Source organism: Phodopus roborovskii, unplaced genomic scaffold (genome assembly GCF_943737965.1).
Source record: "Phodopus roborovskii unplaced genomic scaffold, PHOROB, whole genome shotgun sequence".
NCBI lineage: Eukaryota > Metazoa > Chordata > Mammalia > Rodentia > Cricetidae > Phodopus > Phodopus roborovskii.
In genome coordinates, this window is record NW_026125537.1 from 142601 (window position 1) to 160002 (window position 17402).

General features: G+C 42.9%; 1 protein-coding gene across 1 annotated transcript in view; it reads right to left on the bottom strand.

Moving 5' to 3' along the window:
- Positions 1-16754, bottom strand: part of Polr3a (RNA polymerase III subunit A) — a 49561-nt gene extending 32807 nt beyond the window's left edge. Inside the window, exons 1-12 of the mRNA XM_051176685.1 lie at positions 16626-16754; positions 14066-14201; positions 13690-13827; positions 11572-11743; positions 11182-11336; positions 9793-10032; positions 9513-9675; positions 9265-9401; positions 6862-6965; positions 5765-5906; positions 3640-3780; positions 1263-1332 (exon numbers count right to left, since the gene is read on the bottom strand). Coding sequence (XP_051032642.1) covers positions 1263-1332; positions 3640-3780; positions 5765-5906; positions 6862-6965; positions 9265-9401; positions 9513-9675; positions 9793-10032; positions 11182-11336; positions 11572-11743; positions 13690-13827; positions 14066-14201; positions 16626-16669 — 1642 coding nt within the window. The 5' untranslated portion in view covers positions 16670-16754. The remainder of the gene's footprint in view (positions 1-1262; positions 1333-3639; positions 3781-5764; positions 5907-6861; positions 6966-9264; positions 9402-9512; positions 9676-9792; positions 10033-11181; positions 11337-11571; positions 11744-13689; positions 13828-14065; positions 14202-16625) is intronic.
- Positions 16755-17402: the final 648 nt, after the last annotated feature.

Sequence of the window (17402 nt, forward strand, 5' to 3'; positions counted from 1 at the left end):
ACCAGCCTATAATTCACACCGCCAGAGAAACTAGGATACAAGGAGGAACCTAAGAGATTCATACAAGGTCCCTCATAGATGGAGAAAGGAACAAGATCTCCTGAGCATATTGGGAATGCGGAGGGGGGCAGTGAGTGGAGAGGGTGCTAGAAAAAAGGAAAGGGGAGGAAAGCATGTGGGATTAGGAAGACTGAGTTAGGGGAGGAATAGAGGAGAGAAAAAGAAGAAAAAGAGAGAGATGCCATAAAAGAGGGAGCCATTATAGGTTTGAAGAGAAAACTGACTCTAGAAAAACGTCCAGAGACCTACAAGACTGACCCCAACTAACAATTTAAATAACAGTGGAAAGGGTACCATAAATGCCCTTCTCTGATATTGAGATTGATGACTAACTTATACACCATCATAGAGCCCTCATCTAGGAGCTGATGGAAACAAAAGCAGAGACACACACAACTAAACACTGAACTGAACTGGAATCCAGATGCAGAGAGAGAAGACAAGACTAGGCTACAGAAACCCACAGAGACAGCTGACCTAAACAAGGAGAAGCTAATTGGGCCCCAGACTGATAGCTGGGAATCCAGCATTGAACTGACTCAGACCCCCTGAACATGGGTCTCAGCTAGAGGTCCTAGGCAGTCTAAGGAACCTCTGACAGTAGAAACAGGATGTATCCCTGGTGCACAAAAGAACTTTGGGAGCACAAACCCCATTGAGGGATACTCCCTCAACCTAGAGGCAGGAGGGAAGGCCTAGTCCCTACTCCAAATGACTTGACAAATTTAGATGACCCCTCCTGGAAGGTACTCCACCCTACATGTGGAGTAGGGGTGGGGGGATGGGAGGGGAAGGTGGCCAGGGGGCATGGGAGGGTGGAAAAGAGGGAGGGAGGAAGAACTGGGATCAATATGTAAAATAAGAAAAAAAAAAAGGGAAACAACAGAAAAACACCCGACAAGTCTGTGGAGCTAAGTGAGCACACACAGAATCAAATGAATAAACAACAGGTAAAATACACCTCCAATAAACTCAAGGGCAAATGACAAATCTAAATACAGGGCAGGACATGGTGGTGCACACCTATAACTGGCACCTGGGAGTGTTGGACAGGATTCTGAGCACCTGGCCAGTTAAGCCACCCAGGGGGACCCTGTGTCAAACTAAAAATAGAATGACTCCTAAGTACAAATAATAGCATCCAGGCCATCATCTGAACACTTAGCCTAAGAAGCCAAATCTCCTTTCAAGTTAACACTCACCGGTTAGGAAGTCCTGAATGGCAGCAATGAGTGGTTCCCCATTTCTCGGGGTCACAAGGTTTGCTTTGGTCTGAAAGAGAAACAAGCACAAATCAGCCACTCTGGCTTAGACAGTGCAGCCTGAAGGTCTGCGTCACATGATTATAGGCATCACAAGACTACTGAGCCAAGAGGTCTGCGCCCTAGGATTCTTACTACCTTGCAGTTATCTTATTGATCAAGGAAAAAGAAAGGTCCCCAGTAGGGGCTCACTCTGTAACCCAGGTTGGTCTAGAACTCACTATGTAGCCTGGACTGGCTTAGAACTCAGTGATTCTCCTGCCTCAGCTTCTTGGGCACTGGGGTTAACAAGTGTATATAGCCAAGCCTGGCTAAAAACATTCCCTTCTGTGAGAGCTCTGTGATTTCTGAAATCAACCAATCCCATGTTTCTCCACATTGACAGGAGAACTGAGTGACTTCTCTTGTTAAGTTCTAACAGCAAATGAGAGCAAGCAGCAGGTTCCTTGTCAGAGTGGGAATCTTCTAATGTCCACAAGGGGATGTGGAGGTGTTCCTGTTAGTCTGTGGGTTTTCTGGGCCTCCTTACCATGCCTGAGGGCCTGTCAGGCAACGGCCTTTTACTTCCCATTTGTGAGCCATCACATGGAATGACCCTACATCTGGATCATACATCTGGACACACTCACCTAGGTTTAGAAACCCACTCAGAGGGAAGGCCTGAAGTTAGTAGAGATATAGGATAGTTTCATGATTTTGTAAATCTTTACATTCTGGGCCCTATAGGCCTTACTGAGAAATGCTGCACCAGTCCCAGTCAAAATTTCTCCAGTGAAACTCAAAGACATTTGTTCAGATGGAGCAACAGACTCTTCCACCCCAAAGGCCCAAGTCTGTAGTTTATGGTTGTTTTAATCATTAAGTTCTTATAACAAAATGACAGTAGTATGGCTCCTGATAGGAAAAATGTAACTGGCTGAATCTAAGTGGTGGCTGTTATTCCTAATAACATTTTAATATTATTTTTAGTTATAAAAACAGCTTGTGTTTTCTGCTTTAAAAAAAAATACAAATATAGACAATCCAAAACCCCAAAACTAGTACATGGACTAAGGCCTAAATCAATGTAGACTAATGTATCACATCAGTGATGGAAGCTATATGGCTAAGCATGGTGTCTCACGTCTGTTATCCTAGTGCTAGGAACAGATATAGGAGGATCACAGGGAGTTCTAGGCTAGCCTGGGCTATAGAGAAAGCTCATCTCAACAATGAAATGTGGAGATTGAGATTGTGGTTTAGTTGTCAAGAGTAACTGGATTTTATCTCCCTATTTACTTTTAGTGGGGCTGAGAATGAATTACGGGCTTAGGACATGTCAGTGAAAGAGTCCATCATGGCTATTGTAGGCCAGAATAGGGAATACTTACAACCATACACAAGAAAACTTATAATGGAGGAATGTAGGCCAGAGGTGGAAAATACTCAAGCCAAATGTAGTATGATGTGTGTGCTCTTGACCACTACTGAGGCAAGAGGATCACTTGAGCTCATGAGTTCAAGGATAACATGGGCAACACACCTATGTCCCAATTAAAATCCACAAGTCCAAAGCTATACCAAGTCAGTAGTCAGGAATTACTACACAGTAGACACCCAACAGTGCCATGTGCAGCAGGGCATTGAGGATGGTAAAACACGTAGAGACCAAGTCCTAAAAGCAGGCATGAACCTTACTATCACAGAACCTCTGCAGCCACAACAGTCTCATTTTAAGTTTGGAAGACAAAACAAATAGTACAGTGCCCTTTAACAGGCCAAAGCAGCATGTAATACTTTGGAAAAGTTTTTATTTACAACACACTAAACAATCCATTTAGCACGGCATCTTCCCCAATATCCATACTGGCACTGATGCACATTTTCTTTTTCTTTTTTGAGACAGGATCATGTACGTAGTCCATGCTGCCTCCAATGTTCTGGGTCTCACTCTGTAGCTCAGGTTCTAGAATGTTTGTTTGTTTGTTTGGTTGGTTGGTTGGTTGATTGTTTTGAGACAGTTTCTCTGTGTAGCCTGAAACTCACACTGTAGACCAGGCTGGCCTCAAAGAAAAAGATCCACTTGCCTCTGCCTCCAGAGTGCTGAGACTACCTCCCAGCTAGTTTATTTTCATAGAAAATGTCATTCTACCCTAAAAAGCACTTGTTACTAACTCACTTATATGCTATTATTTTCAAGACTATTCAAGGGAACCAATGAGAACAGCACAAGCCTGTAGCATTCGTTAGGACAGAAAGGGCCTTGCTTCTCTAGCACTGGTACTTGCACTACTGTTTCATGTGGAGCACTTCTCAGAGGCAACATCCCACTACCTACCCCCATGAGAACGAGGGCCTCTGCTTTGGCCTCCTCTGTCTGGGGAAGATGAAGGTTCATTTCATCCCCATCGAAGTCTGCATTGTAGGGGGTGCAGACACATTCATTAAATCTGAAGGTCCGGTGGGGCTTGACCCTGGCCTGTAGAACACCAAAACAAAATATGAGAACCCAAAAGCTTCCCTGTTTCAAGCCATAAGGAAAAAACAAAACACTAGAAAACTAGGCACTGTTTTTTTTTGTTGTAAACATAGATTACTAATAGGTTTAGTCAAATAAGCCCAAGTTAACATACTATGAGGCAAATACCAACACAGGAGACAAAATGTACAGTTCACACTCCTCAACTATTAACAAAGTTTCATACTGAGTTTATAATAGGGGAAGCAAGAAAGCAAGATACCTAAGACTACCAAGTAAGGAACTTGGAAGTCAGTGAGTCTCAACTCCCCAGACTGATGAAGGGGAAAGAACTAGCCAAGTATGCTGCCTTTTCTTTGTGAACTGTTCTTCAGGGTGAGCTACTGGCCCAACAGCAGAGGAAATACTTTCATTACAGAAGTCTGCATAGGACTGTGGAGATAACTCAGTGGTTAAGAGCACTGTTTTTCCAGAGGACCTGGGTTCTAACCCCATCACCCACAAGACAACTCACACCTGTCTGTAACTCCAGTTTCAGGGGACCTGATACCCATGGCATAACACCAATGCACATAAAAAAAATAATAATTTTTTTTAAAAAAAGTATGAATAATGTATGAGAATAGTAAGAAATTAGAATCTGGGGGCTCCTGTGTAGCCTCAAGAATTTGAATCTTTTTCTTAGCATCAGCAAGAGTGGGGTGGCCAGATTACATAAACATCCCAAACAAGCCAAGAACATCTATCTATCTATCAGCCCTGCCAAAAAAAGCTGAGCCTGAATCTGGTGAGCCTTTAGACTCATTTCAAGCTCATAAGGATGAAAGCAATAGCAACATGGAAGCCAATACTAAAGGTAAGCCCACAGCGCTCTTCAAAGTCATGCTACTGCTAAGCCTTAGGCACTCACACTCTTCAAAAGACCCACTGTGTAAGTCTCTTAAGCATTTTAGTCACTATGTTTCTTTTCTTTCTTTTGATTTTTCAAGACAGGTTTTCTCTGTGTCAAGTTGGCCTTGAACTCACAGAGATCTACCTGTCTTTGCCTCCCAAGTGCTGTGACTAAAGGCGTGTACCACCACCACCTGGCTTTAGTTGCTAAATTAATAGGCAAACGCAAAACCAAGTAATTTTTTTTTTTTTTGCCTGTTTTATATAAAGCCGTGCACATAACACCACACATTTTTCTTTGCAAAATGAAACCATTCCAGTGATTAGCACACCAACTCTCAATTAGATCTGTGACACTGTAATGTTGTATATGAATCTTAAAAACACTGAAGGGCCAGGTAGTGGTGCATGCCTTTAATTCCAGCACTCGTGAGGCAGAGGCAGGCGGATCTCTTTGAGTTCAAAGCCAGCTTGGTCTACAGAGCTAATTCCGGGACAGCTAGGGCTGTTACAGAGAAACCCTGTCTTGAAAAAAAAAAAAAAAAAAAAAAAAAAAAAAAAAAAAAAACCACTGAAGGGAGGCGGCTGGAGATGGTTCTGAGATCAGAAGCACTTGCTACAACAATGCACTCTTTGCTTTTCAGCACCCATTTAACTTATAACTACCTAGAGTTCCAGTCCAGTTGATCTGATCCTATGCCTTCTTCAGGTCTCTAGATTTTCCTGCATACATGTAGCAAATATGCAGATACACCCACATATATAATAAAATCTAAAATATTAAATGAAGTCAAAATCAAAGTTTTCCACCTGACAACCTGAGTTTGATCTTTGGGAGGCACCTGAGAGAAGAGAATTCATTTCTACAACTTGTTCTCTAACTCCACATGTACATCATGGCACAAATGCAAACACACACTAAATTTAAATGTTAAAACAAGGTTTATTTAAACTGAAAGGGAAACAGAAAATTCAAAGTTACAAAACTTTCAGAGTTCCAGCAATTTTAACTTCACCCGTTCAGAATTCATCCCTGAATATACCCTGTAAGTTCCCACTGGGCAGGAACTAAGAGTAGCAACCTCACACTCACCAGATGGGCCATGATGCTCAGTTTGTGCAGCGAGGGCTGCCGGTTGAACAACACCACGTCTCCATCTATAAGGTGTCTCTCTACGATGTCCCCAAACTTGAGCTCCTGAGCCATCTTTTCCCGGTTTCCGTACTTCAGGAACCTAAGCATGCAGGATACACACATATGACCTCTGAACCAAGTTCTTTCACCACATTTCTCCCACTCATATCAGAAACCAATGTCTACAAGACTTAAACTAATCTAAGACAATACCATCTTACACACTTACTTGAGATAAGGTCTTCTAATGTAGCCCAGGCTGACCTGGAACTTGTAAACCTCCTGTATTAGTCTTCCAAATACTGGGACTACAGACATGTGCCACCAACATGACTCCATTTCTTTCTTTCTTTCTTTTTGATACAAGGTTTGCTTTTTGTGTTTGTTTGTTTGTTTGTTTGTGTAGCCCTGGCTGTCCTGGAACTGGGTCTGTAGATAGACCAGGCTGGCTTTGAACTCACAGAGTTCCATCTGCCTCTGCCTCTGCCTCCCAAAGGCTGGGATTAAAGGCATGCACCACCAAAGCCTGGTGAGACCCTATTTTTAACAAGAGAAGCTGGGAGCCTGAGGTACATAGGGTTGTTTGCTTAGTACCCTCAAAGCCCTGGATTCAGTCTCCAAACCCAGTAAAGATGGTTCTTAAAAAATGAAAGTATTTTGTTTTAGAATAAATAGAAATATAGTAACATTCCTTTTTCTACAGGATCCTTAAAACCCTCAAGACTTAAACCACTGGTCACCTCACCTGGCTGTGCAAGCCAAACTTGGTGAAATGAACACCAATGAGAGATCCTCAAGAACCCAATGACATAGAAAACATGTTTGTATCTCAAGGGGTTCTGTATGTCTAGATCTAGTGACGTCACATGTAAAAGGACAATACTTCATGCATTTATAGTGATCAAATAGATACAATGACAGACACAGGGCTACTCAATTTAAACATCTACTTTCTATACCCCAAAATGCCCATCACTACATCTAGAATGCATTCCATGGTTTTGGTGAACAGCACCATCAGGAAGCTTAATCCCACACATCCAGGAAAGCAGTACCTTTTCATCTGCATGTGTCTCTGCTGGATGAAATTGGCTCCTGGGTGAATATCAGGACCATTTTGAACAAGTTTCCTCAAAAAATTGATGTTTGCTTTGTTCACCTACAGTACCATGATTTAAAAAAAAAAAAAAAAACACACAGTAAGACAGTCTTTCCTTTCTATAAACTAGCCACCAGTACTCAGTTGTTCATTGTTCTGAGAGAAAGAGAACTCCCACAGGTCAGCTGTGGCCCACAGTCTTGACTAAAGCTGCAAGAACAACAAACTGTCAGGGAGGAGCCCAGATGTGAAGAGGCAAGGCCAAATTCTTTCTCAGTCTCTAGTCTCCCCACACGTACTGCACAGTACAATACTGTACTAAAATGCGGTCTGTGGCAACTTCATCTGCCAGCTTTCACCAGGTCCTAAGGGTAAAAGATATGGCAGTAGTACCATGGGCTGTGGCCTGCTCCAGCCATGCTCTGTAACTTCTTGGTCAATGTTTTAATGGAAAAGAATGAGACCATTCTTCATTTATATGAAGACAATTGGAAGAGGTTTATGACAAGCACTGATGATCGAGACTGTCTACACACCTCAGGTATGCAGCTAATCAGCAAGCTTTTATTACCAGGCCCTGTAGTGGTCTAGGTCTCCATACAAAGTTTGTGTGGGGACGACTGTAATCACCATCTTATACTCAGGGTATGAACTGAGTGCAGACTGCTTCTGGCTTTCTGGGTGAGCCAGAACAGCTTTCAAATGATCAGACACTTTGGCTCAGTAATTTTACAGTTTAAAAACTAACAACCCATCCCAAGAAAACAAACTAGGAAGAAGAAATTGATTATTATTTTGACAATTTTGTGACTAGGCATTTTTGTATGGCTAGACTACAAAATGCACATACAAATGGGAAGTACTGCATTTCTTTTTTTATAGCACTGTTTAAGAAAATGTTTTCAGTGAAACATTTCAGTGTTGTCAGTAGGGAAAAAAGCTGCGACACAGAAGGTGGAATGGATACACTCAAAGACTAAGCATGATAGAAGAGTCACTCCAGAGATAACAGCTAAAAAAAATTGTTATTCATCTCAAAAAGCTCCCATCACCAAAATGTGCAAACCAGAATGGCTAGGTGACACTGATAATGGTTTGAGTGGGTTTTAGTGTTTGGGAAAAGCCTGAGATAGATGGGCGTTCCCTTTTGTTTTAAAACACGCTGGATGGGTTTATGATGAGGTTAGTTGGCCTCCCGGCTATGAGGCCCAGTTTCATCTCTAGCACTAGGGAAAAAAGCAAAATTAAAATGCATAAAAACAAAAAGTGCTTCTTTCATTTGCAGTTGTCTCTGACAGCAATATGGTAACACTGGTGAGATGGCTCATTGGTTTGTAAAAAGCACTTGCCAGCAGGTCTGAGGACCTATGCTCAATCACTGGAACTAACTCAATGTGCAAAGAGCCGACTCCTGAAATTTGTCCCTTGACCTCCACACTCTAGGACATGTGCATTCACACTCATGCATGTGTACACACATACACTAAAAATAAAAACAGAATACAAAGAAAATAACTTAAGTGCTTTATCCATCACCCCCTTAAAAACTTAAAAAGCTGAGGCAGTCGTGGAAGCACACGCCTTTAATCCCAGCACTTGAGAGGCACAGGCAAGAAGAGCTCTGTCTACCTATTGAGTTTCAGGACAGCTAGAGCTACATAGTGAGACCCTGTCTCAAAAAACCCAAACCAAAAAACAAAAATCACAAAAAAAAAAAAAAAAAAAAGAATTGTCTCTTTAAAGTCAGTGAGATTCCATTCTTGGTATGTGGAGCAGATGCTAACAGGCCTGGCACATGTAACCTTAGGCTGGATTTCTAGCTCTGCAACAAACAAATGAAAACTCAATAGTCACCAGCTACAACTATGACGGCACCAGCACAGTTGTTACAGAGGTTGTGTGTTTAACAGAGCAGGAGAAATGACTCAGCAGTTATTCCAAAGGTCCTGAGTTCACTTCCCAGCAAACACATGGTGGATCAATCTATAATGGATTCCGATGCCCGCTTCTGGCATTCAGATGTATATGCTGACAGAGCCCTCAGTTTTTTGTTTTGTTTTTGTTTTTCAAGATAGGGTTTCTCTGTGGCTCTGGAGTCTGTCCTAGAACTACCTCTGTAGACCAGGCTGGCCTGGAACTCACAGAGATCCGCCTGTGTTTGCCTCCCAAGTGCTGGGATTAAAGGCGTGTGCCACCACTGTTGGGCTCAGAGCACTCATTTTTAAAAACAAAAAACCATAAAGAATGAGATATTTTCACAAAGCTCTGTGGGTTTCTAGTTCCTCCATATGTAGCATGAGATATCAAAATGGAAACACTGGGTTGAAAACAAAGAATCAGGAAGCTGAATGGTATTTACCTTCTCAGGGAAAGTTAGAATTTTTGCCACATGAACTGGCACAGCTACTTCATCAATCCGCAGATTGGGATCAGGTGAGATGACTGTTCGGCCAGAAAAATCCACCCTCTTCCCTGACAGATTACCTCTGAATCGACCTAAATAAATCAAAAACACCATGGGTCCCATGACAGACCTTATGTTATATGGGGATATCTGAACAGACATATACCCCCTCAACACAATGGTAGACCTTGTCAGGAACACACCCTGCTTCCCCTTCAGGCGCTGGACAAAGCCTCGAGTCCATTTCTTGGGTGCCATGTTGAGGGGGATGCCAGAGAGTTCACTGTTGATGTAAAGGGCACACTGCAGCTGCAGGAAGTCCCAGTCCTCCATGATCATCTGTGTCTTGGCACCCGAGATCCGGTGCTATGAGTACAGAAATATCAGAGACAAACCTGATCTCCCAGTTTTCTTGCACTTTACTGGGCTAACATCTCTAGATGCACTCAGAGCAGAATGTACAAGTTAATGGGAAACACTGACCTTTTTAATGACATCATTTAGGAAAATTATCTCAGTCAGTTTCATTGTCAGGTCATCTTCATTGGTTCCAGACTTCAAATCACTCACAACAGAGGGTCTGATACACAAGGGAGGCACCAAAAGTCGGGTGAGAATCAAATCAGAGGGCTTTCCAGCTTCTGGGTTCATCAGAAGTAAAGGGACATCTTCAGCTGGTATGCGCTTAAACAAATTCAGAACTACTAATGGATTCAAGTTCTCCTATGGGAAGTAAAAAGGAAGGAATGGAGATAGGTTAATTTCCTATAGGTTGGTAAAGCTATCTTTTCCTATGTTTGTTTGTTTTTTTGTTTTGTTTTGTTTTGTTTTTCTGAAGACAGGAGCCTGTGTAGCCTCAAACTTGCTATGTGGTAGAGACTTGCCTAGAGCCAGTTGGCCAGTGAGCCCTGGGGTTTCTGTCTGCTTCCCCAGAGATAGGATTATAAGCATGTACCACTACACTGGTTCCCCAACCATGTGGGTTCTGGCTATTTAACTGAAATCCATTTGTAAACACCTAACAATTTCTTTTTATTATAATCATTTTTCTTAATAAGTTTATATTACCTTTGAATTAAGTTCATTAGTGTAAGAGTTACGTTGTGGAGGAGGGGAAGGGCTCATAACACTCTACACTAGCTAAAAAGTCATTGCTAATTTATGGTTTCTAAGGAAAGGAGAGCCAATTCTCTTTAAGGGTGTGGCTCCTAGTGGGTTAACCATGTTCCAGTGGATGACCCCATATCCTTGATATATGGGAAGCATAAATTTGACTTGGTGGGTCATTTAAAAGAGAAAAGAGAACATTAAGTTGGGAAGGGACAGGCAGTCGATCTGAGAGACTTAGGGGGAAAAGTAGGGAGTGAACATGATGAAAATATATTGTATGCATATATGAAATTCTTAAAGAACAAATATATTTAAAATATTAAGCTATGAATCGCTAACTTATTAAGAACTCTGCAAATTACCAAAGATCTAAAACTCCTAAGGTAGGAACTGGACATGGTGTCACACACCTTTAATCCCTGCTTTTGGGAGGCAGAGGCAAGTCAGTTTGGTCTATATAGTAAGCTCCAGGACAGGCAGGACTACATAGAGCAATGGCTCTTAACCTTCTTAATGTTGTGACCCTTTGGTATGCAGTCCCTCGTGGTATGGTGAACCCTCCAACCATAAAATTATTTGTTGTGGCTATATTTTGCTATTGCTATGAATTGTAATGTAAATATCTGTGTTTTCCAATCGCCTCAGGTGACCCCTGTGAAAGGAGGGAAAGAATATGTACAAGTATATGTGTATGTACATATGTGCACCTGATGTTTGAAAGGTGCAGGCAAAGGGAAGGCATGAATTGCATTTTCAGCTCACCTGAGCCCTTCCCAACAGTGGTTCAACCTCTTTGTTATGTTCAATGGCTGTCTCAAAGGACTGCAGGAAATTCGATACAGCAGGATCCACAACTTTTTTGTTGGTCTTGTATTTTTCATGGATTATCTTCAGCAAACCACATTTCTTTACAGTACCTATAAGAGTGAATTCATTTTCCAAGGATTAAAAGAATCAGGTTGTCAGCTCTGCTGGTTAAAGGTTAGAGCTACAACAATCAAAAGGGAAAGGAACATTTTCTAGTAACACACCAGCTGCTGGGCCCTTAAGCCTAATCACAGGAAAAAACTGATTCTAAAACATCACACACAACGAATCCATGAAACATAGTGGGGAGAAAGGTGTTGCTGAGCCTCTGGGGCGACCCCTCACCATTAAAGGCACCACAGTAGTGACAAGTGCTTTTCTTCCGACACTTATCTGAGATCTTCTTCTTCAGGCCCCGCTTCTGCAGGTAGGTCAGGCCAGGCCGCTTCAGGAAATCTAGAAATTGCTGCTTCTCCTCTTGGGACAGCATAATGTGGCAGCACGTTTTGCAGATCATCTTTTAAAGGTTAAGCAGAATGGAAACAAAGGTAAGAGAAAAAAGTTCTTCCCCTTTAAAACCACCTTGGTCAGGGCAGTGGTGGTGCACACCTTTGATCCTAGCACTCAGGAGCTAGAGGCAGGTGGATCTCCATGAGTTTGGGGTTAGCCTAGTCTACAGAGTGAGTTCCAGGACAGTCAGGGCTATACAGAGAAACCCTGTCTTGAAAAAAAAAAAAAAAAAAAAAAAAAAAAATCAAACAACTAAAACAAAAAGCCACTCTGAAGCTACTGAAATGCATTACTGGGAAGGGTGCTTTGCTGTTAAGACTGATGATCTGAGTTCAATCCTTGGGAACCAAAAGTTAAGAAAAAACCTACTCCTATGATTTATCTTCTGACCCCCCCACACACACACACACCACGTAATACTGCTAAATGTCACCTCTTTGTTGTGTACACAGAGTAAATCATCACAAACCAAGACCTGCACATAGAGGCAGCCCATGTTCTCAGAATGTTAGCAGTACTCAAGGCTAGACGACAAGATTGTGTTGTTATCTTTTTCTTTGTGCTTTCTGAATTATTTAAACTATTGCTATTTTGGGGCAGTGCTAGGGAATTGAACCTAGGGTCTCATGCATGCTAGGCAAGTGCTTACCAATGAACTGTATCTACAGCCCTTGGTTTTTGAGACAAAGTCTTGTTAGCTCAGGCTGACCCTGAACTCACCTCTGGTCTTAGGCTAGCTTCAGATTTTCAATCTTCCTGCCTCTGCTTCTCTAGCCATGTGATTACAGGTGCACCTACTCCTACAGAGGTTTTGAAAAGTGGAATCTGAATTCCTGAGCCCTTAAGACAGGGTCTCAGCATACAGCCCCAGATGGCCTTGGGCCTGGGATTCTCTTCTTCTGCTTAAGTGCTAAGACTACAGTGTGTGTTAAGCCTGGCTTAACATTATTTGCAATGAATAAACTACCACTCTCACTTGTTTGGGTTTTTATTTACTTTTTTTGTTTGTTTTGGTGGGTTTTTTGGGTTTTTTTTTTTTTGGTTTTTCAAGATAAGGTTTTTCTGTGTAGCTTTAGAGCCTGTCGTGGAACTCACTCTGTAGACCAGGTTTGCCTCCAAGTCACAAACATCCACCTGCCTCTGCCTCCTAAGTGCTGGAATTAAAGGCAGGCCCCACCACCACCCACATGGATACATTTATTTATTTATTCTAATATGAGAATGTGTGTGTCCATGTGTATGTTATAGCTTATGTGTGAGGGCAGTTCTTTCCTAGACAACATGGGACCTGGTCATTGGACTCAAGTGGTCAGACTTGGCATCAAGTGCCTTTATCCACTACCTCCTCTATCAGCTGTTACTTTCTCAAGGGAAATAAGACATTACAGAATCTATAAGGAATTGATATAATGTAAGATTATAATTGTGATGGCCTGAATATAATTGGCCCCAATAATTTTATAGGGCATGGCACTATTAGAAGATGTGGCTTTGTTGGAATGGCTTTGGCCTTGTTGGAGGAAGTATGTCTTTATGGGGGTGGGCTTTGAGGTTTCCTATGCTCAGGACACCACCCAGTGTCTCAGTAAACTCCCTGTTGCCTGCAAGCCAAGATGTAGCCAGCATCATGTCTGTCTGCAAAACACCATGCTCCCCATCATGACCATAATAGATGAACCTCTGAAACTGTAAAGGAGCCCCCACAATTAAATGTTTTCTTTATAAGAGTTGCCATGGTCATGGTGTCTCTTCACATAATAGAAACCCTAAGACAATGATACCATGTATTTAGTATAAAAAACTTGCCCAAGCTACACAGAGAAACACTGTCTCAGAAAAACAAACAAGCAAACAAACAAAAAACTTCCCCTGGATACACCCCTCCTCACTCACAGTTCCTGGGTTCATTCTAATACCCCTAACTAAACACTGTTGAATTTCTCCCTTGCTTACCTGTAAGATGCCAATGACAGCTCTGAAGTAACCCACATGAAAGCACGGCAGCTCTAGATCAATGTACCCATAGTGGCCTAGACAGTCTGCCAAGTTTTTCCCACAGGTTTCACAAGGGCGGTCCTTTTCACTTGTACCCTTTGGAGAAAAGTATACCCAACCATTAGTGGAGAGCACAAGAAAGGGGCCCAATCCTCATATCCCACAAACATATGGGAAGCCACAGTGTGTCCGTACCAGTCACACAAATGGTGGAGTGCCTCATTCAGAGTCAGACATGAAGGGGTAGAGGGAGGGAGAGAAACCCTGCTCCTTCCTATATGTCATGCTGATTTAGCAGGTCAACTATCAGATACTGGGTGGGGCAGGGCCTTACCATCCTGTGGTCAAGTACTCCATACAACAAGGGGGCATGGTTGTTGTCTTGGCTGTACAGATTCTTACTGACAACTTGGATATGTGCCTGCTGGCGCATTTCCTCAGGGGACTTCATTCCAAAACAGATATGACTTCTGCAATGGAAACAAACAAGGGAAAAAGTACATCAAAGTCCATGGGTCCAGGCACACACATGGAACCCACCAAAACTAACCTGCCCTTCCTACTCACTTGACATGCTAGCTCCACCAAACCCAAATATATTTCAACTTCTCAAGGTCTTCCTTCAAAACAACCCTTTATCCTATGGGAAACAGTTCCTATTCCCCTCATGAAATGGTATCACCCTCTAAGGTCACTTGGTGACTGGCCTAATGGTGGATATAATAACTTTCTCATTTTACTGTTCTGCAGGCACTGGTGGTTCACCCTGCTCCCATACCAATCTGGAATTCCTTCCTTCTCTATGTTCTCAGGGTACTCTACCTGAGTATCCCGCTTCTTGCTGTAAATTCCTTCTTTATTGTCATTTATTTACATATTTGTTTATTTATTCCTTTAGTGTCTTTTGAAGTTTTTCCCCCCACTTCTATCACTTAGATATTGGAGCCCCACCTTATCCTGGGTCACAACCCTCCTTGTTTTTTGATTCATTGTATGGTCCTCCTGACCAGTTCCTTTGTTTATATGGATGTCTGCCAAATCTTTTTAGGTTAGCTACTTTAGTCAACTGGGCATGGGCATTTTCAATTCAGTGTATTTGAAATATTTTTGTCTATATTGAACATGTACAGGTTTTCTCCCTTTTGTCATTTTCTAAAAAAGAAAAAAAAAAAGTAAAACAATTTACAGAGCCAAACAGATTATCTAGAGATACCATGCCACTTTGCATAAAGGACTTAACATCCTCACAGTTTAGTATCTGTTTATTTTTAGTATGTTTATGAGTACTGGGAGTTGGAACCAATGTCTCATGGAGTGATGACAGTTCATAAAAGATGTAGAGAATCAAAATGACAAGGAATGTTATAGTCTGAGGGGACAATAGGGTCTTGGTGGAAAGCCTCTCTGCAAAGCTGACCTTCCAGCTGAATACCAAGTAAAAAAGGAGCCTACACATAAGGCAATTAGAAGAATGAACATTTGAAGCAGAAGACAGATTCCTGGACCACACACACTGGGCTTCGTCAAACAACCACAAGCAAGGAGAACAATGCTGCAAAGCCTGCCAGCTAAGGGTACAAGATGAGTCTAGTAAGGCCTGTAGGGGGCCAAGGCTTGAGAATCAGGAGGGAATTAGTGTCAGTGTAATAGGGAGCTACTGGAAGATTCAAGTGACAAAGCTCTAGTTTTGTTTTGAAGGAAGGAAGGATTTTGCTATGTGGCTTCGGCTAACCTCAAACTTATGATCCTTCTGCCTTGGCCTGGGTATTTGTGCCACCTGCATTCTAACATACCCTTGGGCTTCTGAGAGAGAAGTATTTTATGTATATAGGTGTGAAGTACTGGGAGGGGTGGGTACTGAAAACAGCTGGGAGGCCACCCAGGTAAGACAGCTGCTGTTCTATTGAGTGGCAACCACACATGTAATTATGTCAATCTTGTTTCTCTCTTACCTCCATTTCTACTTCTCTATTCCATTGTATACCCTAAGCCTCTTTGAATCCACTTCTTTCCCATGTCCCTACATCCATCCTCAGCGGCCCCCCATCCCCAGTTCAGGCCATCATCATTCCCAGTCTGGATCCATGTCATGTCCTCCCACAATGAGGAATCTTACTCAAACTCTGTCCTGGTCAAACACTTCAGAAGTCTGACACTCCTTGCAAGACTCACATAGGGTTAAGTCCCTTGCTTCACTTCTATTCGTCTACCCTGTCCCTCCAATATGCGTCTTGGGAAAGGCCTGGTCTGTGGTGAGCCTGGACTTATCCATTATGTGTGCTCCCATTATCTCCTCAGCTTGTCATTGCATTTGCCACAACCTTGGTGGACTTGTCTACTCTGCACTAGACCAAGCAGCAAACACTGCATTCACACGGAATCTTTAGTGCACAACACTGACCTCAGTACTCTAACATGGTTCGCTGAAGGAAAAAAAAATGGATCGACCTTTAAAATAAAAGCCTTAAAACTCATAGGGAGAGTCTGCAGCTTAATAATTAAGTCTTGAAGCAGAGGGCCCTGAATAGCAGCTTGGATTCTAAGCCTGCCACCTAGCTGCTGCCCGTGAAGCCACTTTCCAACTGGCAACCTTGGGTCAGTATATACTGTGTCCTCGTGCCAGAAGGAAAGCTCGCAGAAGGGAGTCAGTGCAGGGCTTCGGGGGTGGAGGGGGGGGTGATATCTTGGCCCAGGACGCCCGTTCCGACATTGCTCTGTCTATCCCACTTTCTCCTCCGTAGTCCAGAAAACCCCTGGGATTGAAATTCCATCCTGGGAGCTGAAATCCCATCCTGGGACTTCTTTCTTCGCTCTCTTAACAACTGTCCCTCACCTGGAACCCGCTGTGACCCGGGACCCCAGCCTCTCCCACCCCCGCCCCGGCCGATTCTTACATTTTCTTAGCTACATCCGTCTCGCGGAACTGCTCCTTCACCATGGTGCCGGCTGCCTGGCGCCCTTCTCGGGGCTCCGACTACAAAAACGACTGTCGCCGCACCTTGCCTGGGTGCTCCTGAATTCAAGGTTGAGGGAACAGCATCACTGTCTCGGCCACCGTAGAGCACCGCACGTGCCGCTTCCTCTTCCGCCGCAGGAGTGTGAGTCTTCATGCGTGTTGCTTTGCGCCCTCCCGCAACAGCGCCTCCTAGCGGCTGCTGTATAAAAAATGCACCCAGGCCACGCAGAAAAAAATATATATATATGTATCTCCGTTCTGGCTGGAGGTAGTGTCAAAATGTCTTTAATCGCAGCACTATGGAGACAGAGGCAGGCTGATCTCTGAGTTTGAGTCCGGTCTGAACTACAGAGCTAGTTCCAAGACAGCCAGGGCTGTTACAGAAAAACAAAACAAACAAACAAACAAAAAAGAATGCCTTTCTGTTTCTCAAAATGGCAGACAAGTACCGCACATTCCTTATGTCTAAGCCAAACAGCAACAAACCCTACATCAAAACAAAGAAAAATCAAAAGACTCAAAATCAGGCCGGTGGTGGCGCATGCCTTTAATCCCATCACTCAGGAGGCAGAGGCAGGCGGATCTCTGTGAGTTCAAGACCAGCCTGGTCTACAAAAGCTAGTTCCAGAACAGCCTCCAAAACAACAGAGAAACCCTGTCTCTAAAAACCAATAATAATAATAATAATAATAATAATAATAATAATAATAATCAT